At 48.4% G+C, this 24,430-nt stretch overlaps 1 protein-coding gene across 3 annotated transcripts; it reads left to right on the top strand.

Annotated features, from left to right (window-relative positions):
- Positions 1–7,539: 7,539 nt before the first annotated feature.
- LOC311192346 (carnosine N-methyltransferase 2) lies at positions 7,540–20,526 on the top strand (the record flags this gene model as incomplete). Of its 3 annotated transcripts, XM_084264807.1 has the most annotated exons (8): positions 7,540–7,732; positions 10,001–10,062; positions 11,489–11,627; positions 13,245–13,297; positions 16,121–16,228; positions 16,344–16,474; positions 17,429–17,522; positions 18,511–20,526. In XM_084264807.1, 8 exons carry the CDS (start codon positions 7,707–7,709, stop codon positions 18,864–18,866), a joined length of 969 nt encoding a protein of 322 aa, XP_084120933.1. In that variant the 3' UTR covers positions 18,867–20,526. The 3 variants fall into 3 exon arrangements, with proteins under 3 accessions (XP_084120933.1, XP_084120934.1, XP_084120932.1); XM_084264808.1 differs by lacking the exon at positions 10,001–10,062; XM_084264806.1 differs by lacking the exon at positions 7,540–7,732 and having other exon boundaries at positions 9,939–10,062.
- Between the last annotated feature and the right edge of the window lie 3,904 nt (positions 20,527–24,430).

Here is a 24,430-nt window from a genome sequence, read left to right as displayed (position 1 = left end):
CCATCTGTGGGTGTTTATTGATCAGCTTTATTGAACCAAATTTGACAGTGAGCACAGTGTTGCCATTCCATGCAAGGGTGGGCGCAGCTTAGTGTGAGGTCAAGAGCATTTTGGCTTTGGTTGCACATTCAGGACTGGAAGCGAGTGTCTTATCTCCTTTTTTATCTCCTTCACTTCTTATCCCTTGTCAATTATCTTAATAACCCTTGTATCCCATCTGACCCCTCATTTGGAAACTCTTTGGATGAGGTATTGGCTTTGCTGCTCAGACTTCATTTGGGATTCCAGTAGACTGTAAAGAATAAGCAGAAGTAGGTGTTTCTGTAGAGGATACTTGGGGAAAAACTACTGACATGGACCCTGCCTGCATTCCCAAAGACGAGGAGATCTTGGGGTGAAGCAAAGCACAAACACTAACTGTTCCAAAGGGCTGATAATCTCAGCGAGCAGCAGGAAGAGCTGTTGGAGGCAGGCAGGAAAAGGAGTAAGACTGCTGAGGTCTCACAGTAGTCATGCATCATGGCATATCCTGCAAACTTAATGCCCACATTTCATGAGTTAGTTAAATATTCCTGTCATGTAAGCAGTCTCTCCTAAGAGTAGCTGCTGGGGCAGGTGGAATGGGGTGCAGGGGGCACTCGAGGCCATGCTCACATCAGCAAAAGGACATGCCAGGCATGAGAACATGAGAGCTGGTGTCACAGCTCCATGCAAGTGTTACCCACAACTTTTTGGGGATACCTGCAGATGCTGGGGGGAGTCAGCTTGGCCCCAGGAGGAACAGCAGCAATAGCAGGGGTGGGGACGACACGAGACAGGGACACACATCATGCACATCACCTGCGCTGGGTGTGTGGCTCTTGCCACGATGCAAAGCCAAGAGCAGGATGAAGGTGCATCTTTCAGCCAAGAGTTCTGGCTGGGTCTGGATCTGCCACCTCTGTAAGAGCTGAGCAGTGCAAAGGCAGATTGTAGAGGGACCCGGGGCCCTGTAACTCTATCAGTTTTGATCAATTTTTCAGTCGAGTTAGTAATACACCAGAGACTGTGTCAACGTGCTTTGTGGAGGTCTGCAAGTGCCTACCATGGCTAATCCATAAAGCTCAAATGGTTTCCTGGAAAACAGACGTTTTCTTGTCACCGTGAGGAGACTACTAAGCAGTGGAGGGGGTGGGGGGAACAGGAGAAAACCAGACAGAGTCTGCAGTACCTGCTCAAGCTGCTGGGAGCAGCTGGAAACCTGAAAGATGAGCTCAGGGCAGCAGCCTGCACTGTCCCACAGCCAGACACTGTAGGGCAGGGGCCACCGCTGCTGTCCCAGTGCCCCTGCGGCCCTCCCACCCTCTTGCCCAGGAAAAGCACCCACCTTCTCACCCAGGAAAAGCACTGACACTTCTGTTTCACTTTACTGAAACGTAACAAGCAATTTTTAGCGGTTCATGGAAGTGAAATTTAAAATGCAAAGCGGTGCCTCTGCCCCTGCCCCTCCCATCCTTGAAACGTGGGTTGCTGTGGGCTGCTAGCATTAGCTCTGTGCTTTAAGCATATTGAGTAGGAAAGATGTTTCATCACTTAAATATTTCAATGGCTTTGCCCGTTTTTTTGAATTTATCATTACAATATCAGATTATTTTTGCTGTCAGGGTATTAAAAAAGCCTTTTTCCTCAGGCTCTCCAAGACACCCGGATTCCCTCTTTCCCCTCCCCTGCCAAACACTGTAAGCTTTGATGAAATTGCTTTTAAATGAACCATTTTGGACTTCTTTAAAAGCACCTCTGTGTTTTGAAACCCAGAGTGCATGTTGGGTAGATCACCAGACCCCAGCAACTGCCATTTTACTGTTAAAAATATGCCAGGAGAGTTTTTTTTCACATTCACCTGACTCCAGGAGCTGGGAATTAATAAAAGTATGAAATATTCCGACACATATCATAGAATCACGGAATGTGTTAGGTTGGAAGGGAACTTCAGAGGCCATCTAGTCCAACCTCCTGCAGTGAGCAGGGACATCTTCACTAGATCAGGCCGCTCAGAGCCCCATTAAACCTGATCTTGAATGTCGCCAGGGATGGGGCCTACACTGCCTGTCTGGGCACCCTGAGCCAGTGGTTAAGACAACAGAGCGGGCGCTCAGTGCAGAAGCCCGGGGTGAATGGAGGTCAGAGCTGAAAATGACGGTGTGGAACCCTCCTCAGTCCCTATGCCAGCACCGTGGAGTATCCATGTGTGGGTTCCTGCAGCCTGTCTGCGCTCATGGTGTACAGCTATGGAGTGCTTCTGCCCTAGAAAGCAAGGCCAAGGGCCTGCACCTCTGCCAGAGCAGTCTTTCTGATTTCACTGCTCTTTTCCGTAGGAGAAATATGGATTTCAAAGGAGGAGAAAAAGAAATTGCCCAGAGATTTGACTGCTAAACCTGAGGAAAAAAATCTCCTGGCTTTTTCCACAGTAACCATTCCAAAGTATGGCCATTTTCAGAGATTACCAGTTCGTTGAATACCCTTCCCCCCCCCCCCCCCCCCCCACTGTGTTCAATAGAAGTGCTTTTTTCTTTCCACAACAGATAAAAGAAGACTAATCCCTAACCGGAAAGCCAGGCCTTTCGCTCTCCTCTCTGCTGAGCCTGGAGGCAAAGAATAGCGTTCAGCAAGCAGTAATCACATCCTGGCTCTTGCCTAAGGCCCGATTCGTACAGGATGAGAAGTCAGCGAGTGATAACTTTCTCAATGACCCCTGTCAGCTCCGAAAAAGAAAAAGCAGAGACAGCAACAGCCCGTGTTAGCAGGAAGAGCCAGCTCCAGCACGGCTAAATGGGGATTAAAACCTGGGAGAAGAGCAGAAAAGTGTCCTTGCATCCCCATCTAGTGGCTTTTGGTAAAATAAATCTGTGGTCCCTTTCCTTTGGACATTTTCTGCGCTGGTTAGTGCAGATGGGCATATTGCTAAACCTGCGTGGGAAGGGCTGGGCTGAGTCAAAGCTGCTCGACTCGATGGGTTTCTTTGGATTCAATTTTTTAATAAGCGTTTTTCAGTGAGTTTTCGGGCTTTCAAAGTGCTTTTTCTTCCTCTGCTTGCTTTGTGGCTCGGCAGCAGAGATCTGCTGGGTTCCAAAGGGCCCCGCTGCCTGTGTGCTGCCTTGCATAAATACCAGGGTTCCAGAGGCTTAAGAACTTGCTGCAAAGGGAAAGGAAACATTAACCCAGCTTCCAAAGAAATGTTGATTTTACTAGGGACATTCTGTTTAAGAGCAGAGCAAACCAGAAAGATTCACAGACCAGCCAAAGCTGCTTATGAAAGCTAAGCATCCCCCATCGGACCCATAACCACCCTCCCACTGTCTGCTCTCTCCTCTTATTTCCACAGATGACATAAAAAGAGGTGTTCCAGCTTTGTAACAGATTTCTGTCCAGCCAGTGGCTTCTGCTGGGGCAATTTGGGTGATGGCAGCATTCAGACCTCTTTGCATCGGAGACTGTGCAGTGTCACACGTGCCATGATCACAGAATCATGGAACATTAGGAGTTGGAAGGGACCTCCTCAAAAGATCATCTAGTCCTACCCTTCTGTGAGAGCAGGATCACCCAGACTAAATCACACAGGAACACATCCAGGTAGGGTTTGAATGTCTCTGGTGAAGGAGACAGTGATGGCTGGGCTCAGCCTTGCTTTCAGAGGAGGTAAGCGAACCAAATGCCAATCCTGAACCTTCCTTAATAAGAAATAATATTTCAGTGCTATTTTTGTGTTACCTGCTCTCTTTATGTTCCTTATGGGAGCTCAGCACCCACGGGTGTGCCAGCAGTTTGCGTCACCTTGCACATGCAGGGTGAATCCAAGCCACCCAGCTGCAACTCCTGCACCTGCAGACTTACTTGCACCAGTTACAGGCTGGCTGCTGAGCCCCACAAGTGCAAGAGCATCAATTTAGCACATCAGCACTGCTGAGAAACCTCGAACATAAAGCAAAGCTCCCATGGCAATGAGCTCCCCGGGATGTACCCGCAGCCCTGGGATGATCCTTGATCACAGCCTTTTTCCTTAGCAAAATCTCCTGTCCCCCTTGGTGCATCTTCTTAAACCAGAAAAAGTTCTCAGTCCATGGCCTTACTATTGCACTGCTGTCTTGGAGCCAGGGACAAAACCCCTCTTCTCACTGGCACTTCTCCTCATTCCCGTACAGCAGGGCTTAGAAACACCCAGGTTTTGGAGAACTGCACCCTGGGACATATTTCATCCTGTAGATGCTGTGCCACCAGCACACACTGTTGACAGCAGCATGGGTACAGACAAGGAAATGTAAATCCTGAGTGTTTTTTTGTGGCTGAAACTCTCAAGGGGTAAAAGGCACACTTTACCATCCATGTCTTTGCTCTCAGAGATTTTAATTTTATTGAACACGGTATGGTCTGTAGAGCAAAAGCTGGTCTTCACCTTGAATCAGAGGGCAGGCACATTGGATTGTTCCCTTGCCCTTGCCTTAGCTCTATAATTACAACTACATGAGATATGACCTCTAGTCCAATAGTTTGAAAAAGGTAATATTTAAAAGGCCTGGAAGAAGTGCAACCAGAGTTTAATGAAAAGGCAGGAAGGGCTGTGTGGAAAAAAAATGTTAAAAATCTCTCCAGAGCTAGATGCTTTGTTTTTTGGGATGCTGAATCAAAAAGTGGCAGGAGCAGCTTGCCCCTGTAGGAAAACCTCCTGCATACACATTTAAAAATATGTATGTTGCTTGGACAGTTACTGTGGCCCAGGAGCTGTTAAATGTTTAAGAGGATTAACATGGCCCAAAGTTTCTTCTTTTAATGAGAAATCTTCATTAAATGTTAAGAAAAAAAATTTTTACTGAAAGAGTTGTCAGGGCCTGGAACAGGCTGCCCAGGGAGGGGGTTGAGTCACCATCCCTGGATGTGTTTAAAAATGGGTAGATGACGTACTTAGGGATATGGTTTAGAATAGGATGGGGATGGTTAGACTTGATGATCTGAAAGGTCTTTTCCAACTTTGTAATTCTGTGATTCTGTGATTTTGCTTTAAGTGTCAGGAAAATGGGTGCAACGAGATTGCCAGTTATCTTCCTCTCTACCAGAACTTGCCTCGTGCAGAGTAACATGTTCGCACCCAATAGTTGGTTTAGGAGATTACAGAAACTACTGGCTGTACCTTAGAAGATTTGCCCAGGAAACTCAAAATACCCAGCAAGGGATGCAAACACTTTCATTGAAAAAGAAAACACTGCTGTAGGAGGAAAGAGCTCTGCTCACAAGAAAACCAGAGCTAAATTACTGGGGCCTTAATCACTTGTCCTGTGTGGAGCTGGGAGGGTCTCAATAAAACAAGTGAGTAATGCCATGGGGAGTGCAGTGAGACTGCCAGGGAGTTCCCTGACATTCACCAGCCTGGTCGCTCTTTGGAAGATAAATTCATTGAAATTTGATTTCCAAATAGGCAGGCTCTCCTGGCTGGAGATGTGGGTTTGAGGCGTGGGCTGGGGGAGATGGAGCACGGAAAGGGCTCAGCACTGTGGGTGATACCAGCCGTGGGCAGGCTGGCGCCTGGGAAAAGTGACCTATTTCTGCAGGATCAGCCCCAAAATGACCTCCACAGCCGCAGCGTGCGGGGAAAAACACTGCTGCTTTGTTCTGCTCACAGTGCAGCCCGGCTCTAGCTTTAGCCACCATCTCACCCATCAAACCCCAGATTGCACAAAACCCCACAGTTTAGCTGGGATTTAGTCACGAGCTCCGCAGAGCAGCGTGCGGAGGGTACATCCTCCAAAGCCACCCCGCCGCCAGGCCCTGCCAGCGCCAGCAGCTGCCCACAATGTGCTGTTGTTTCCAGTGCCAGGGGAACAAAGGCCACTGTTGTGGGCTAATGCCGGCTCAGTTGTGGCATGTGCCTACGTGAGCTGTTGGAGCTGGGGACAACAGCACACTGCGGGGGGGGTTGGAGAGTGGGTATCGGCCCCCACTGGATGTACAAGGAGGATTCCAAGAGCTGAGCAGCTCCTGGATGCTAGAGGTCTCTCCACAGCTCCTGTTGCTCCAGGGAGGTATGGCTTTCTGCTGGGATCTGCGGGTGTCCATCCCTGAGCGTGGTGTGGGGAGTGGAGGGGTGGTGTAGCTGGGATGAGGTGGAGGTGGCTTGGGGACACAAGGGAGCTGTGGCTGCAGCGTGTGGGGCTTGGCTGAGAAACACCAGGGTACCATCTGCTGGAGCACGGTTGGTGTCTGGGGGCTGATGTTGCTGCTGGAAATTTTTAGGGATTGAAATGGCTGATGACCATCACTGCCTGGGTGGTCAAACAGCACCAGGACCCAAAGCTGCATTTTAGAGCTGGCAAAGAGGATCTGGTCTTTCCTCACCTTTGATTTGGATATTTTGGTTACGAGCACCAATGTGGTTGTTTCTAGGTTAACACGCTGCTGTGGACCTGCCTTGGGGTAGAGATAGCTTAAATCCATTTGGGTCCCAAATCTAATATAAGCCAAGACAGGTCATTTCATAGTGAAGCGTCCCCATCCTAGCCAATGACCCCAGCCTTGATGAGCCACGTAGGCCAGTTGGGTCTCAGCAAGGCAGGAGGTTGTATTTGTCATCTGCTTAAGCTGTTCTGCCTGCTGTCTTCAGGGAAAGGGAGTGAAGAGGATCCTAATGCTGTGTTTTCCCACCACTGGACCTCACTTGGAAATATAAAGTCTCTAAACCCTTTTTTTATATATATATTTTGTCACTGGATTGTAGCTAAAAGAAGCATCACTCTTGTGGATGCTGGCAGGAGAACAGGCTGACCCCAGGTGCAGGGAGCACCAGGATTTTCTGTGTTTGCAATAGCACTGCACCTCCAGCCATGCCACTGCGTCCTGGATCATCCCCAGCCGCCTCTGCCTCCGAGCTGGGGCATTTAACAAAAAAATGTTCCCTTGCTTCCTAATCCCTGCAGTTTAGCAAGCAGGGTGGGAGCAGGCTGGGTTCACTGCTCTGCGCCCCACCCCTTCCCCGGCTGAGGGTCCCCCCATCCCCACTCTGGGCACTGACGGGGATTCCGATTGTGCCTCTTTGCACCCTGAATCACAAAGGGAAAAATCTCTTGCTCGGGTCTCTGGGCAGCCAGTGAGCCTTTATTCTCTCTGGAGAAAGCAGGGGTGTCCCAGCCCACCCCATCCATCAGGCAGTGCGTCAGGGATGCAGGAAAGCATCTCCTGCAGCCCAGAGCAGCGAGCATGGAGGAGAAACAGGGTTCAAAGCAAATTAAAAAGTGGCTAGAAACGGCCCCCAGGTCTGCCTGGCACCGGCTGACACCCTTCAGCCACTTCCACTCAGGTTTTAAAGCTCTGCAAGTCTCAATCTGTCCCTTTTCTTCTCTTCCCCCCTCCCCCCCCCCTCCCCCCCCTTGCAAACAGCGCAGCTCCCTTGCGATGAGGACAACCCCGCAGACGTCAGGACCTGCGCATCGCCCGTCCCGGCCCCTTGGTCCTTCCCCGCGGGGCTCAGGTTTCCCCTTCTTGCTCCAGTGACGCTGCCTGTCCCAACAGGTGCTGGCAGAGCCGCGGCCACACGCCGGGGTCACCACCAGCATCGCGGTGGGTCGAGCGGCCGGCGCGGAGCGGGGCGGCAGGTGGACATGCTGACATAGAGGCCAAGGCACCTGGCTAACCCCCAGCCCCCTGCCCGGCTGCCGTGTCCCGGCACGGCCCCCACCCCAGCCATGGACTCGGCCCCGGAGGTGAAGAGGTATGTGGATTTTGGAAGGGAGCAAGGGTGCGCTTTTCCCCACTGCCCGGCTGGGTGGCAGAGCCAGCCCGGCTGTCCCTGTGGCACAGACGGACGTGGGTAAGGTGGGAGTAACAGGAGCTGTGCCCTGAGGGAGCGGGGCTCAGCCAGCCTTTGTGAAAAGACCCTTCACCCCTTCACAGCCCCAGTTTAGCCGTACCCCAGTTCCTAGTTAGGAAGATGTTCTTGCAATTTGTGTGGCTAGAAACGGCTTGAACTGAATGGCTTTTCCAACTTCAGCTGCTGTGACACTTAAAGTGACACCGCACCCGGCAGTCTGTAACGCCACCCGCTCATTTCATGGGGGGAAGGTGTTTAACTCAGTGGCGGGCTCTGACTTAGCTGGGAGCCAGGGCAGGAGGAGCCATGCCCGCGAGCATCCCACTCCCCGTCACTCACTGCTTTGGTCCTGCTGCTGGGTATCAGGATCCGGGGTTGGGCAGCACCAGTCCAAGGTATTGCAGCCAATTTGCAGCTCTAGGCTAGATTTTAAAGCCAGATTTTAGAAGTCCATTTCTTCCCAGCAATAGCTAAGTCTTTCACTTTCCCAGCAGTGAGCGTTGATCAGGCTTAGAACCCCTTCCTGGGATGAAGTGACAAAAGTCTCGGTGGAAGAGTTAACTTGGCATCACCCACCCTGGTGAATACTTGTGTTGCAGTCTGTCCAGGTCACCTGGCAGGTCTCCTGGGTTGGCTGGAAACATTTGACCGGTCAGAAATGGAGTTCATGTCCCCAGACCCTGAGAGCTGTTCCTTTCTGTGCTGGGGAAGCTATGCTACCCCTCAGCTTTTTAGTGGGAGATCTATTCTGGAAACCGTCTTCCTCAGCTCAGCTGAGAGGGCAAAATAGTCCTGTGCTTTGACAGGCAGAGATGGAAGAGGTCAGAGGTTTTGGGTGGAAATCGGAGGGACTGGTCTGAAGCCAAGCTGGAGCTTACAGAGATGGGTTGAGTTCAGGCTGGTTACTGCTGAACTTGTGTGAGGTCTTTTTGGGGGACAAGTGAGGTCAAGGTGGTGGAACCTCGTGGGAGCCAGGTGCATGACTTTGAAGTGAACTCAGATGAAGTCAACTGGTCTTGCAGGACTCTAGCAGTGCCCCAGCCTCTCCCAGAAATCTCTGGGGCATCCCAGTCTTTTCTTGCCTCCATCAACCAAAGCAGTGTGCTGTTTCCACATGTGGCCACTTCCTTGCTACCTGCTAACACAATCATCACAAACTTGTATCTCAAAGCCTTACTACAAGACTCCCTTCTTTCTTTCCCAGCTTGTTTCTGATTCACACAGGAGCTTTTTCCCTGGCAGAGGGGACTTGGGGCTGCTTATTACTATTGCAGACTGCTTGTCATGAAGCATGTTCTAACAGCAAAGCTTTGGGAGCAGCAATGTCTTTAAGTCTGAGTTATACAGGAATATCACCCCTAAATCTTGCTGAGATCTTGCTGTTGAAATGTGATTACCCAGAAGATGACTTGCATAGGTAGCCTCACCCCAACACTTTCGTTGCAGAGGTGAGGTCCTTGCTCCAGTTTAATTTCATCCCTTCCTTTTGCTCGTGGCACCTCATCCTTTTATTTATAGATGAGGCATGTGGTCAAAGGAAAACGAAGATGTGACTTCATTGCTGGATGTCTTCACAACAAATACTAAACTAAGAATCAAAACACGTGGCTGAATGGAAACATTCATGGTCAAGTGACCTCTCTGAATTTTTCCTTTTGAGCCCCAAACCTCCTACAAGTTGCCCAGTGTGACATTTACAGCCCGTAAAACCTCAAGTTAAAAAAAAACCCAACCAAACCCAACTTGGGCCAAGCAGATCTTTTAGCACTTCAGATGCTGAAGCTCACTATAGACTGCTCCAAATTTTACTGCCATTTATTTTACTCCATTCACGATTAAAGGTTTCACAGAGTGTGTAATATCAGTTAGTCTAATGCCTTCTGCTGTAGTGGCTGTTTAATGAGTCTTCAGAGGTAGGAAAAGCTTCCACAACACATCTCAGGCAAGTGCTGGTGCAGGTGGCCAGTCAGTTGCTGATACCTACGGGTGATCAGCTAACTGAGAAGTTCTGGCTTCCTTTACTCCAGTAAAAGAGAACAAATAGCATCGATTATCAGTGTGAGGAAAACTTGTCCTGGAGCATCCTCCCTTTTGTTCTGCATTTTCAATGCAGCTTCAGAAAAGCGTACAGGTTCTTCAAATAACTCAAGTGCTATACTTTCCTTACAGGAATAGGTTCCCCAGCATGAACTTTGAAGCAGAGATTCTGACAGCTCCACACGATAATTCAGGTATTTGGGAGAAAACAAAACAGAGATCAAAGTAAAATTCCCACTCAGCTTGTTATCACTACAAACATGTTTTAATGCTTTTGGAGTTAGAGTTAAAAAAAACCCAAAACTCAAACCAACCAACCCCAGGATGCTAAACACAGCAATTCGGGTAATGGCAGGTTTACCTTGGGGTATAGATCAAAGTGTTGAGGGTAGATGTTGACACTGTTACCTCCAAGAGGGCTGGACATAGGGTTTCCATGCATAGCTACCAGAAACATGGCTTTTGTTTTGGAAACAGCACAGGCATCCAACTGAAGACAGCACAGTCCTGTGTGAGACTTACATCGTTCTACTAGTGGCAACTAAAAGCAGGTTATAAACAAGCAGCTCCTCTAAAGACAAAACTGAGGATGGAGATGCTTGGCTGGGTCCTGTCCTTCATCCTCATTTCATTTAGGAGGAAAAGTTGGTATTTTTATTTTTTTTTCCCCTATTGACTGCTACCTTTCTGGTGCTGATGTCACACATTGAGGCTGTCACTATGACTGCCTTCTTACTGCAGCTCTGTGCTGAGACAGACCCCAGAGCCAGTTCTCTGCAGCATGGCATCTTCTCACAAGCCTCCAGTCAGGCTTATCATTGCTCCTCAGACCCAAGCAGCTGGCTGGAGCCTGTGCCCTGGCAGCAGCGATGACAGTAGGATGGGACAGTAGGAAAGTGAGTTTGTGCAGTTAAGTGCTTGCAGCCCCTTGAGTAGCCCTGGGCATTGGTTCAGAGGGAGAAATCTTGGTCTCAGCCACCAGCGTTTGAGCCTGAGCCCATTCAGATGAAATGCTTTTGCTATCAGTTGCCGTCCTGGCCACGAGCTGCAGTTCCCAGCAGGGAATTCACCTCTCCAGCAGCACATTTGCCATCCCATGCCATCAGGAGTCGGAAATGAGGTGCACGGGGCTGACTATTTTTGCTTCAGCTGCAGGTGGCAGTTTTTGTGTTGCATCACCCCTGACAGCAAGCGTTGCCAGCAGCTGACGACTGGAGTTCCGCCGTCCAGCACGTGTGCGAGTGACGGCCCCTCCAAGTTTGGACCTGCTGTGTGATTCCCTTCACCTTCTTGCCTTGAGTCTTCCAGAAAAAAACACTCCAGTCGCCTCCCTTTCTGCAAACTGAGTGCTCCATATCTGGCTAACCATTTTGGAGACATTTTCCTCAGGCTGACCCGTAGTAATGAGGCACTTCACAAATATGCTGATGTGTGAACAGGCTGTAAAGTGTTGACATGAGCCCAGCTGCACAGATGGCTCCTGGGCCATGTGTCTTCAGCCCTGGCTTCCCAAACCTCTGGCTTCTTTTGGGTTGGGTTGGGTGTCTTCCATGAGGTAAGTGCTTTGACCCTTCACTTGCCTTCAATCCACTAACACACGGTTTGTATTTGTTTCTGAAGAGCTGTATGTGATCCCTTCCATGAGAAGTCTCACGGCTGAGGAGTACGTAGAGGCCTTTAAGTCATTTTTGGATCATTCAACAGAGCACCAGTGCATGGATGAGTTCAACAAGGAAGAAATGCCCAACATCATAGCTGGGTAAGGAGTGCTTCCACAGAGTTGGGAAAGCCTTCTGTTATCCTGCATGCAAGGGTCAGCAACCACGTTCAAGGATTTTCTGGGGCAGGAATGAACTCTTAATGCTTTCCAGTTTCAAGTCCCTTGATAGTGGTCTTTAGCATATTCTGTTTAATGACTCCAGAATACGTGCTATTTCAATTAACACACTGTGCTGCCTCCCAGCTTATGTTAAGGAAAGAATTAAGACCTCATTTTTCATGTCCATCTCTTTTTATTAGCTGATTTTCCAAGGATTAAATTTTTTGTTGTTCTTGTTTTTTTTTTTTTTTTTTCAAAAAAAATCTCCCTTGTGCTCTCTCCCTGCTTTTGGGACTTCATCATGCATCAGTCCAAACAGAAAAACATCTCTAATTCTATTCCAGTGACTAATTCTTGGTTTCCACAATCCCCTAAGACCTCCTTATTTCTATCCTAAGTCGATTTGCATTGCTTAAGTACCAAAAGATAATCAGTTTTGTGAAGTATTGATGTAATACATTAAGCCTGGATGACTGCAGATAGTTTTGGAACAACCTAGACCCCAACCACAAGACAGTCCTTTCAAGTTTGGGTGATTTTTGGGTGTTACAGAAAAAAAAATCTATATAGGCAGGCAAATTTTTATTCTCCAGATGTATATAAAAGACAAGTGATAAAAAATAGTTATAAATAATTTATATTGGGGTGTTTTAACTGAAAGAAAATTACTTATGTGAACTTTAGAGTATGCAAAACATTACAGCTTCCTCTGAGGCTGCCTGTGTGTCTGTCAAAGGGTCTTGACCCTCATTAGGATGAAGGCTCCTTGAGTAGGTCACACCCTCCAGGGTTTACTACTCCTTTTCCTCTTGCTGGGTCACTGCTGTCATGTCTCCTGAGAGCACGTATGGGAAACTCAATGCCCCTGCACTGCCCATAAGGCCATAAAGCATGTCAGAGCAGTGAGGCGCCTTGAGCCTGGGCTCCTCATCCCCAAGCCAGGCTGTTATTAATTAATCTGCTAGGAACCATATGATTGGAGTGGGGCTTTTTTTGGTCTTCTCAAAAGAAATTTTTCACAGGTAAAAATTATTGAGGATTCTGACCTTCCTTTCCCAATTTCAGGCCAAGATTAATGTTGAAAAGAGAGGCTTTCCACTCATAGATAGTCTGATATTTTACTTTTTCTGGAAAACCAAACCTTTCTCCCAAGGGGGCAAAGGTTTTGCCCCAGCTCCCTTGTCCTTGCGTCCCCAGCAGTGCCCTCCCTGCCAGACACAGCCCCCAAAGGGAACCCTTCACCCTGAACCCTTCACCCTGGGCTTCCCCAAGGCCTTTTTGCACGGTGCCAGCTACAGCTTGAAGAAAACTCTTTGGCTAAGGCTGTGAAACACTATATCCTGATCCTATATCCTACTGTACTTTGAAATAGGAGCTTGCTCTAATACAGGGCTGTCTCCACCACGTAGCTGGTTATAGCTGGGCTCCAAAAGGGATCCCTGAATTTCTGTTCCAATTCATGCAGCAAAACACGAAGCTTTCTGGGCCAGTGGTGCCAGAATTGAGATGAAGTTGTGTGGCTCAGGGTGGTTAAGTATTGTGTGCTTATCGTTTCAGTCTCGGCAACGGGAAATCAACTATAAATGTCCTGGGAGTTGGAAGCGGCACAGGCAAGTAGCTCAGCAGCTTGGGTGGTGCTGGGGAATGGGAGGGGGGTCCCTGTGGGGAACAGAAAGTGGTACTGAAGTTTTGAGCAGTGGGGATCACTACTAAGACTTTTGTAATGGTGTTATCCAAGTGGGAAACATCAAAATGGGGTGTGGAGCTGGGATGAGAGAGATGCTCCCTCCCTTCCTTCCCCACCTCCTTTCTGAAGCGCTGCGGCTCCAATCTGAGGACTGTGATGATTTTAGCCTGGCCTCTGCCTCTTGATGACTCTCACCTCACTTTGTATGTCTCAAAGCAAGTAGTCCTGCTCTGGGTTAGGTATGAGAGCATCTTCAAACCTCACTGGAGGGAATTAGAGACACCTGAGAGGTTTGTTCCACCTGAAGTCCTGTCAGACTATCCCACACCTGGAGGCATCTCTCTTTTTGCTTTCCTTATAGGGATCCCAGAGGCCAAAGCTGGGCAATGCTCTGCTCCAGTGGGGCAAAACCATCTGACCACAACCACTGTCATGGGACTGCATCAGATTTCTCAACATATGTTTGTTACTACTGTGGTTTTGTCCAGTGATAAGTAGGGTTTAATGGCAAATTGTATTTGTTCCCAGAGAGAAACCTATCTTTTAGAAAAATAACTTTAAAGCTGTTCTAAATGCATTTTTTGGGAAAAAAAAAACCAGCAAACCCAAAAACAAACAAAAAAACCCACCCCACCACCAAAACCGTGGTGAAACATCCAGCTTTGCTCCTAGGTGAATGGAGAGAAAATGAAAAGCAGGGAAAAGAAAAGGCAGTTTGGTTTGTCAGAGTTTGCTTTTGCTTTTAAAAGTACTTCCAGCTGAGTTCTAAGTGTTAATACTTTCAAATCAAAGTCTTTTTCTCACTTTTTCTTTTGTTTTTCTGAGTAAGGGAAAAATAGCACTGAATTGTTTTCTCCAGTTGGGAATATATTGGAGCATATGAGAAAGTGAGCAGGAAGAAATTGTTCCAGTCCCGATTACACTTGATTTTCATTAAGCCATATGTGTAAATCTGAAATTCTGACTCCAAGAAAACACAAAGGAAAAATTAACTTCTTCCACCATTCTCTTTTTTCCTTGTTTCCTCTTCAAAAGATGATTTAATGAAAAACTAAAAACTCTAAAATGCCCTGGGTTTCCTGGGTAGCTGTTGCTCTCAGATGATGGGACAGGGGTCCAGGCTCACAGCCCCTCAGCTCATCCATGGCTGCACGAGCTGAGTCTCTGCGAGCAGGCAGGGAGTGAGCTGGGATGGCATTGAGCAAAAGGTTATATCTGATCCCTGACCTTTCCAGCCCTGGACTCTGATTTCACAGAGCGCCCAGAATTATTTAGTTGACGTAAAGATTAATGGGGATTAGTGGCTGACTCCACATCCTAGAAGACTTGTCAGATCCAGGTCACGTTGTCTCGTTCACCACGTTTTTGCAGGTGGATATACACATTTGCCATGGTCAGTGGCTCCAGGGCATGGGGATGTTCTGCATCCTGCCTGCCCTTAGCCTTTCTAGGAGCAGCAGTAGCCCCTGGTGCTCCTCACTATGGGCACATCCTTACTAACATTTAGGACTGCCTGAAGGGATTCAGCTGCTTGCTCTAGGGCTCTCCTTTGCAATACCAATTTTGGTTCATGCACCCACCTTCAATGGATGGAGCCCCACCAGCTTTCCTCCTGCCTTCCTCCAGCCCTGTAACAGTGCCACTGCATTCCTCAGGAGTCTTGGGTGGTTTTCTCTGATTTCAAAAGACACGTCCTTCCTCTGACATCCCTGTAGTGCTGGCATGGCTGGTATTTCCCTCCTTGAATTCTATTTACTGCCAAAGATGACACCCTTTCTCATAGCTGGTATGTCGGCTGGAAGGCTAGGGAAGATGCAGTATCTTGTGTCAAGGCCTCTCTGTGTGTGACATTTGCAAGGGCAGGGCTATTTTTAGGCCCCCACCATCAGCGACAGACAGGATTCTTGCAGAGGCCCACTCAAACTGGTCACTCTGGCTGTTTATTTCCATAGCCCCAGACTAACCAGATGGATTTTGGACACTTGGGGGTATCATGGCTCTTCTGGAAGAAAACAAGAGTGACCCACATCACCTTGAAAGCGTCAGGGAAATTCCTAGGGCAGAAGGACAGGCTGCTGCTTGGTCTTCTAGAGCTTAGACAGCAACAGAGGAGCCCCAATAGCAAAATTTGCAGGGCACCCACACACCAACACGTGAGTCTCCGTTTGCAGCTCCGAAACAACAACTCATTAGTAGATGTCCAGATCTGTGACCATGTGGTCAGGCCCCAAAGAGAGAAGAGCCAGGGTGCTGCAGGTCAGTGGCTCTTCCCTCTCACCATGCAGTCCCTGATTCTTGGAGCTGTGTCACACCAGCAGCAGAGCAGCCATCACCTCCCTGGGGCAGTGCCAAAGGCACGGACGGCTCTGTGGATGCTGGAGCTGCATGGTTGGCTGCTGCTGGCTGCCTCCTTGGCCCAGCCAAGCTTTGTGGGTTTGTTAAAAAATCAGTAGGGTTTTTTTTTTTTTAACCACCAATTGTTTTGACCTGGTTGTTCCAAGACCCACAGTACTGCCATTAGCAGGTGCCTTGTTCTTAGTCTTATCTGTAACTGTGTGTTGCCTGGAGCAGTGGGACATCATGGTAAACCCATTCCCAGGTTAGATGCCACCATGCCAGCTGCAAGGTAGACAGTGCCTTGCTTCTGCCTGGGGGATCTTCTGGCAGCATAGGCGGTGGGTACACCAGCATCCTCTCATCTCCTTTACAGGCTTTTTAGAATAATGAATTTATGTTTATTGAACAGGTGAGCAGGATTTGAAAATGATCAGGATATTGCAGTCTGCACACCCGGGGGTCCTTATTGACAATGAAATCATTGAGCCCAACCCACAGCACGTGGCAGCTTACAAAGGTAAGGCTATTCCCGCTGCCCTGGGGTATGGTGAACACCATTGATGTGAACAAACAAGACAGCTTTCCTCTAGGTTTGTGGAATCCATGGGGTTTTTTTCTGCTTTTTAAAACAGAGTTGGTGAATCAAGCTCCAGACCTGCAGAATGTCTCTTTTATTTGGCACCAGCTCACTTCCTCTGAGTATGAACAGCAGGTAAAAGAGAAAGGTGCCCATAAGAAATTCGACTTCATCCATATGATCCAGGTAATGGAATATTACTTTAACTACTCCATTTGTGCTGTAGGCATCAAGTTAGGGAGAGCAGAGCTAAGCACGACGCTCTCTTATGAGCAACAACTCCTGTAGCAACTCTAGACACACCAAACCTCCTTACCTGTCCACCCCATCTCTGGTTTGTACTGGTTTAACTGGGTATGGCGGGTTATATAGCAGGAAGGGTCTCAGACCATCCCATGTCACGTGGAGGCTAACACTTAAGCTTTGCTGCTGCAAAAGGTTGTAACTTTTTTGCTTAGCCAGAGTAGTTTGGATGTTACTGAAAGGAAAAGTTAGTGAGCAAAGACCTGTGTTGGGTTTTGGGTCAGAAATTGCACTGCTCTGTCTCAATACAGGTGACACTGATATTGTAAGTGCCAATTATATTTTGTAAAAAATCCATTATTCTCTTGCTTTAATTACCTTTATTTTTTTATTTAATTTTGCTTTAATTTCATTACAGCTGATTTTGCAGCTGGAAATTGTTGAAAAGTTTTGGTGACTGGGTAGAAGGCCCAAGGGCAGCCTTTGAATGAGCCCTGCTTTGTCCCAGCATGAATTCCTTGGTGTCTGGAAGAGATTCAGCCTGCCCATGGCCCAGACACAGCGATAAATACCCCTGGTGATAAGAACCAGCCCCCAAAACCAGGGGATTCTCCTTGGTACATATTTTCCAACCACAACACTGCCCTGGGCTTGAAGGGCAGCGATGGGCAGATCAGTGCCCAGCTGTTGGCTGAGCGGAGGGTCCCTGGGTCTGACCCCCTGGCTGTTAGTGTCGGTGACGAGCTGGTGATGCTCGGTCCTGTGGGACATCCCTAAACCTGCGTGCTGAGTCATGACAGGCTGGGAAGCAGCTGGGGTGTAACTCTGCAGAGAAAGGGTTTAAGCCTTGCACCGTGGAGGAGGAATAACAACTGTGCATAACTCCATCACTTCCAGATGCTGTACCGTGTGGAGGATATTCCCAGTACTATCAAGTTTTTCCACAGCTGCCTCAACCATCATGGTAAACTCCTGATTATCATTTTATCAGGTAAGGGGGGAGCCTGTTATTCTTTGATTATTTACAAACATTATATTTTATTTACCAAAAATATTTTAATTTTTTGTTTATTTATGTTGCTGGCATCTTGAAGAGCTTTGGACTATGAAAGCCATGGATATTCACCTGGGGATTTTAGTGGTGCATATTAATTAAATCAAACAAACACTGTGCTTTGTAGGGAAGAAGAGATCTTGGGCTTAGCTTCTTGGCCCCCAGTGTCCAATGGGATTGCCCAGGCATAGCTTGTCATGCCCTTGCTCCCCTGCTTACAAAGGGACCTCCTGCTGTGAAATTGCAGGCTAGAGAGAGGTGTGGATATTAATGACCGAGGGTCAGTCCTCCTTCATGGTAAAGCTGACGACCCATCTTTGGGGCTCTTCCCTCCACACAGTGACGACCCAGATCCCAGCAGGATATGCCAAGAGGAAAAGGAGGCACTTAAAACATCATGGCACTTATTTTAAAAAAAAAAAAAGTGTGTTGTTTTTTCCCAGCGTGTGATAAAACAGACTTCCCCACATTTGCCATTAAAAGTCCCTTTAGCATTGCTGGGGCTGTTTCCCTTGCTAGCTGGGACTGGCTCTTCAGGTCCATGTCCTTTGATGCATACTTAAAATTGAGGCTCAGCGTATAAAAACATCTGCACTATTCCATCAAAGGGGCTGTTAGCAGGTAGCACACATGGGCATATATCTGTGTGTCTCCTACTTCTGGAGAAATCCAGTGCTGGAGACTGTCTCCTCAGAGACTCCTTTAAGCAGGAGAGTTTGGGAAGGAGGTCTGATAGATACCACAGTTTTACCCCTCTCTGGGCATTGGCGTTTATGTATAGATTCAAGGAAGAGGAAAGCTCCTGCTCCTGGCAAGGTCTGAGTGCCATCAGTGAGGGAGCATTTCAAACTCATGTTGTAGCTACGTTAGCCGGTGTTTGACTGCCTTGATTACCCAAAAGTGACCTTCCCTCCTGCTCTGGCAGACAGCAGCGGATGGGCCAGCTTGTGGAAGAAGTACCGACACTGCCTGCCTTCCACGGACAGCGGCCACTACGTCACCTCCAACGGCATCACGGATATTTTGAAGAGACTGGGTGTCGAATACTGCGTGTACGAGTTCCCATCGGGCTGGGACATCACCGAGTGCTTTATCGAGGGGGACCCAGTTGGAGGCCTCATGATGGATTTCCTGACAGGGACAAAAAACTTCCTGGGCACAGCCCCGCTGAGCCTGCGGCGCCGGCTGCAGGATGCTCTCTGCCAGCCCGAGTGCAGCAGCAGGAAGGACGGGAGGATCATCTTCAGCAATAACCTGAGTATGATTGTGGTTGAATCTTAGAGTCTGGACCAACTGCAGAAGACAAGTTCGGGTGGTGGGTATGGAGGTGACGTGCTTGCAGAAGGGTGTAGTGTAGAAAGAAAGCAACTTTGCAGGCAAGGAGGTAAGAAAGTGGGGGTCAGGCACAGCATCCCATTCCCAGCCAGGGTCAGCGGGCACTGCAACACCAGGGATGAGCTTTGTGTCCTGCTGAGGTCAATGGGGCCAAGATTTCACCCTGGCTAGTTAGTCCAGCCCTAGGAGAATGTTTCTCAGACAGTAAAGAGCTTTGTCTCACTAAAAGCCTACATGGAGTTACTTTTTTAGTGGTATACATCCTGTCTGTGATTTTCGACACTGGGATTTCCACTTTTCTATACAGCTGGCATGTTTACATACCTAAAGACATGTCTATAAGACCAGGTGCTGCTTTGCAGCTGGGAGGAGGCTGCAACCCCTGCACTGGCTGTGTACGGACCCACTGCTTCAAGTTACGCCAGGGCAAAACCAGCATAGTGTCCCTGCTGCTTTGCACCCAAGTGATGTGCCTCACTGCACCCAGATCTGAGCTGTAAGTTGCTCTGCGCTAGGCTGTTTCACGTGGTTTTATTGGTGTAGGTATTTACTGCCTATTTACAGCATCTCACAATATAGACATGTCTTAAAAATTTATCAGCCTTTTTGTTTGGAGAATTTCTGGATCCCAGGATGCTACTTGCCTTGTGCTCTTTTTCAGGCAGATGTTAATTTTGTTACTTTCTTACTACTGTTTTCCTCCATGTAAAATAAAAGCAATTTCAACCCAAAGAAGTCACAGCTCGTTCTGCCTGTGCCAGCTTACAGAAAATGAAGAGCAAAGAGGTCGTGTAGTTAAAAAGCAAACTTTAAAAAAAAAAAAGCAGAATACTGTTTTATGGAAGCATGAAGAGTTTCCTGTAAGTGAGGAAGATGAGCTGGGGGATGTGGAAGGGCTGGGCATGAGCTGCAGCCTGTCCTTGTGCTTGGGAGCCTGGCTCACTCGAAGCAGCTTCTCTGCAGCAGAGCAAAGTGGCCCCTGTGTCACTGAAAAATAATGTATGTGGTTAAGATGTTAATTACAGGTAAGTTCAATCTATTTCCAGAGGTTCCTGGGTTGTTCAGAGGGCTGAAGGAGGTGGTTCCAGGGCAGCCAGCTGGGAAGGGAGACCCTGCATGGAAGAGCAGTCAGGTTTGGTGCTGAACTGAGGGCCGTGGTGCTGTGCAGGCCTCAGGCTGGGCTCATGGGAGTAAGGGGCCTGCAGTGCCACCGCCCTCAGGGCACACAGCTCTTGGGGCAGGGTGCACGAGCTCAGGTGGAATATACCTGCAGGCAGAACTCACCTCTATAAATGAATTTTCCATGGAAAACCTGTGCAACTGAAGGGGCTCCGGTACTGCCGTCTTGTCCATGTCCGGTATGGATCTAAAGGTTTGTGCCAGCATCAGGAGTACATGGGCTGGCACGCTGGCTTGCAAAATATGAGATGGCATTGTCACCCAGAATCCTGCTGATCCCACTAAGCCTGCCCCATCTCCCACCCTGGCTCTCCACCCAGCTGTGGTCACTGCCAGAGGTACCAGTGCTCCTGTCTGAAGAGGTGATGTTAGTTCACACAGTGTCATGGCTCACACAGTGTCACAGCTCCACTTTGTGTTTCAGGGTTGGTTTTTTTTGGGGGGGTGTTGTTTGTTTGTTGGGTTTTGTTTTGGTTTGGTGAGGTGGGGTTTTTTTCCTATCTTTTAGAAATACAGCCGTTTCTCCTGCAGGCAGTTCCTCCAAAACTCCTGCAAGGGAAAAAAAAAACCAACAAAACAACAAAAAATGGAAAGCAGTGGGGGAAAAAAATAGCATAACATCATCCCTCTGGCAGGACTGTGGCACTCCAGACTGTAAGTACTGCTGCAGTCAGTCTAAGAAACATCAATCAGAACTGGACAACCTCCTCCAGAGCACCCCATACCTATGTACAAGTTCTTCATTTTGATCCCTTTTATTCTGTAGGTAGTTCCTTTGATGGTGCTCGCTGACAGCACTGGGCAGGGAGTGTATGGCTGGGCTGTTGGACGGGCTGTCAGCACTGCTCCCATCAACATTCTCCTTCTACTATTAAACCTCAGCTTATTTCCAAGTGTTAGTGATGTCTCTCTCTCTCTCTCTCCTTGCTAGATTAAAAGGAAAAAAGAAAAAATATACCAAAAAACCAGACTTGCTTTTCAAGCCCCCAAGAACCATCTGCCTGTCAGTCTCTGCAGAACTTAGGAGCAGGCTAGGCTTCCCCAGGTCTTCCCTAACCCAGGAGGTTTTCACCCCTCCGTGGAGTTCCCTGAGCACACTGGCACTTTCCCAGCAAGCGAGCCCCTTGGGCACGAAACTTGCCCACGTGGCTGTAAATCAAGGCACAGATGCTCAGAAGAAAAGGAGCCCTCCAAGGCAGGCTGTTCAGTGACAGCCAGGGGAGATGCAATGGGGCACCCCACCAAAAGCATGAGCACTTCATGCTTTTTCTGTAATTTTCCTGTTGATTCTTGGAAACCAAGTCATTTAACAACGACCCCGCTTGTACTCCTGGAACAAATACCACCCTGACCGCCTGTTCCTCCATTTGTTTATATATTTATTCAGCCACAGCCCTGCTGTTTAATCACTCTTCGCCGTGCTTTTTACAAGATGCTGTCATCCCACAGAGAACGCTGGCCGGTGCTTTCCCAGCAGCAGGTGCCGGAGCGCGGTTGGGTCTGTGTGGCCAGGAGAGGGCTGCCGCAGCCAGCGGATTCAATCTGCCTTCCAAAAACGCCTGAAATGCCGAGCTGAAGACACAAAGTCCCACAGACCAGCAGGCGAAAGATGCACCGGCTCAGCTCCGCTTCTGTCACTGGGTCACTGTGTGCTGCTGCTGGGAACTGTGCTTTTCTCTGGTGCAGAGCTGTGTTCTTGGTGCTGGGACCTGGCTTAGAAATGATCACACAGCAGGACTGCCAGCCAGGGCTGCAGAAAACCTGCCCTTGTGGTGTTTATTTCTTTTTTTCCCCACTCCATGGCTTAGCTGTCTCTCAAGCTCAGGGTGCAGACAGCTAACCTGGTGCTGTGGCTGAGCCGGGCAGGAACCATGAGGAAGGGGATGTCAGAAACATGAGGCTTCTTCTACTTTAGCTTTAATCCAAATTAACCTTGCTGATCTCAGCCTAGGATGAGCCCTGCGCAGTGAGGAGTTTCATGGCAGTTGTGCTGGAGGAGCAGGTCTGTGGCTACCTGAGGGTTCACAGAGTCACAGAATCGTAGGGGCTGGAAGGGACCTCCAGAGATCATCGATTCCAACATCCCTGCCAGAGCAGGGTCCCTAGCACAGGTCACACAAGTAGGCATCCAGACAGGTCTTGAGTATCTCCAGAGCAGGAGACTCCACAACCCCCCTGGGCAGCCTGTCCCAGGGCTCTGTCTGACAAAGTTCTTCCACATATTGGTGCAGAACTTCCTGTGCTCCAACTTGCAGCCATTGCCCCTTGTCCTGTCCCCACAGCCCACTGAGAAGAGGCTGGCCATTTCCCCTTGTGTCCCACACTTCAGATATTGATAACCATTGATCAGATCCCCTCTCAGTCTTCTTCTCTCCAGGCTGAACAGCCCCAGTTCATTCAGCCTTTCCTCATAGGGAAGATGCTCCAGGCCCTTAATCATCTTCATAGTTCTCCACCGGACTCTTCCCAGGAGATCCCTGTCTTTTTTATACCAGGGATCCATCAGCAGAACAGCTTGTTCCAGCCCAGAACAAGTGTTTTTCTTCATTGCAACGCAGCAAACTGCTGGGGGAACTCAGGAGTAGCAGTACTGCCCACAGACCTGGAGCTGCGCTGTTTCTAAACGCATCAGCTGCAGATTTCATTGTTATTTCAAGCCGGTAAGATGCCCATGTCAACAGCATGGCCTTGCTCTGATTATTACAGCCTCCAAAGGAGGAGGTGCTGAAAGCAGCCCTTTGGAATGTTGAGGAAGGATAACTTTTCTTTTCTCTTTCTTCCCAGGCCTGCATTCAGCGTTGGGGGCTGAACAATTTGTTTTGTAACGACTGTTAAGGCTTCTCTACCCATCAACATTACCAGGGGGATAGAGGTAGCAGAGGAACTGTGAAAACTGACACCTTATTTCTGAATAATAATCCCATTAAAAGGCAAGCTCAGTAAAACACTGAAGCATATATTTGAAAGATCAAAACTCACCTCAATCAGGGGCTCAAACATAAGAACACAGATGCTGAACTTTATCTTTTTTCCTTTCAGTATTTGCCACAGAAATCTGTTGAGGGTTGTACATCAGGGATGTAGAAGGTCTTTGGGTACCCCGTGCATTCTTCATTAAAAAAAATGTATCAAATAAGTGCAGGGCTGTGAGGTCATCAGCTGTCACAAGCTGTACAGTATCTGTGCTAATATTGCTCATTGAGGCACCAGGCTTGGCCCTGAGGTCTTCAGATTTGGGGTGGTAGTCCTGGAGGTCCCTTGGGTGAAGAAACCTGAGTAAGGATCTAGACCTGGGCATGCAATTTCTTAGGGCATGGTTATGCCCAGAAAATAATCTTCCAGCTGCCCTGAAACCAGGCATGGTTCAGAACTGCGTCCTCAGAAATACTGGCAGAGAGTCCTTGCTAGGCACAGAATTTGAGTTTCCTGAGGAACTGCCCTTTTTCAAAGACCTCTGTGATGGGAAGGACAGGTGTAACTGCAAGCTCAACATGCAGTGTCTTCTGTCTCTTCATGGATTTAGTCCTAATGACCCAAAACATGAACTGTCTCCAAAGACAGAGCAGCAGCAGAGAAGGCAGCAAAGGCCAAAGCTCCCTGAAGCTGCTGCTTGTACCTCTGTGTACTGTTGGTAGGATCATAGTAACCTTGCTTGAGTTTACAAAGACCTACAGGATTATTAGTATTATTAACCTTCTGGTTCAGGCCATAACTCTAAGGAGGTGTTTATCATCCTATCTTTTAAAGTACAGTATTTTTTAAAGGACATCTGAGAAGAAATAATAATAATAATCTTTATTATTAACCATCACTCCTTGGAGTCACTCAACTCCAGTAGTTAAGTATCAACAGAAACTTAAATCTTGCTAGATGGTCTCCAAAGAAACCTATGGACCAATGCATGGTCACTCTGCCATGTGCCAAGCTGCTGGGACACCAGACAGTGAAAACCTAGAAATCTCCTTATTTTGGTACAGACACAGTGGGGTGATGATAAAAATAAACACATTGGCAGGGCCATCAGTGCATGTGTCCTGTCCCAGAGGAGTAGCTCTGGGCTGGCTAGGGAGATGCAGCTATCATAGGGCAGCCTCTTCTGGCTTCTTCTCAACCAGGGGCAGTCACCCAAACTCCTGGCTGGGGGAGCAAGTGACTCAGGGTCCAGACAGACACCCTTCATAACACTGGCTCCCCCCACCTCTGCTCCTTTGGTCAGCCAGCCCAACTCTTCTGGGAAAGGCTGAAATTGAGATGCACACCCCTTCAGAAATCATAAAGCAAACAGAAATATCCTTCTGCCACCGGTATTAAGACCTTTCCCATCCCCAAGA

Source organism: Gallinula chloropus (assembly GCF_964237585.1).
Source record: "Gallinula chloropus genome assembly, chromosome: 5".
In the NCBI taxonomy this organism is placed as follows: domain Eukaryota; kingdom Metazoa; phylum Chordata; class Aves; order Gruiformes; family Rallidae; genus Gallinula; species Gallinula chloropus.
The sequence above is the reverse complement of the archived record's forward strand: the minus strand, read 5'-3'. Positions and strand labels throughout refer to the sequence as shown.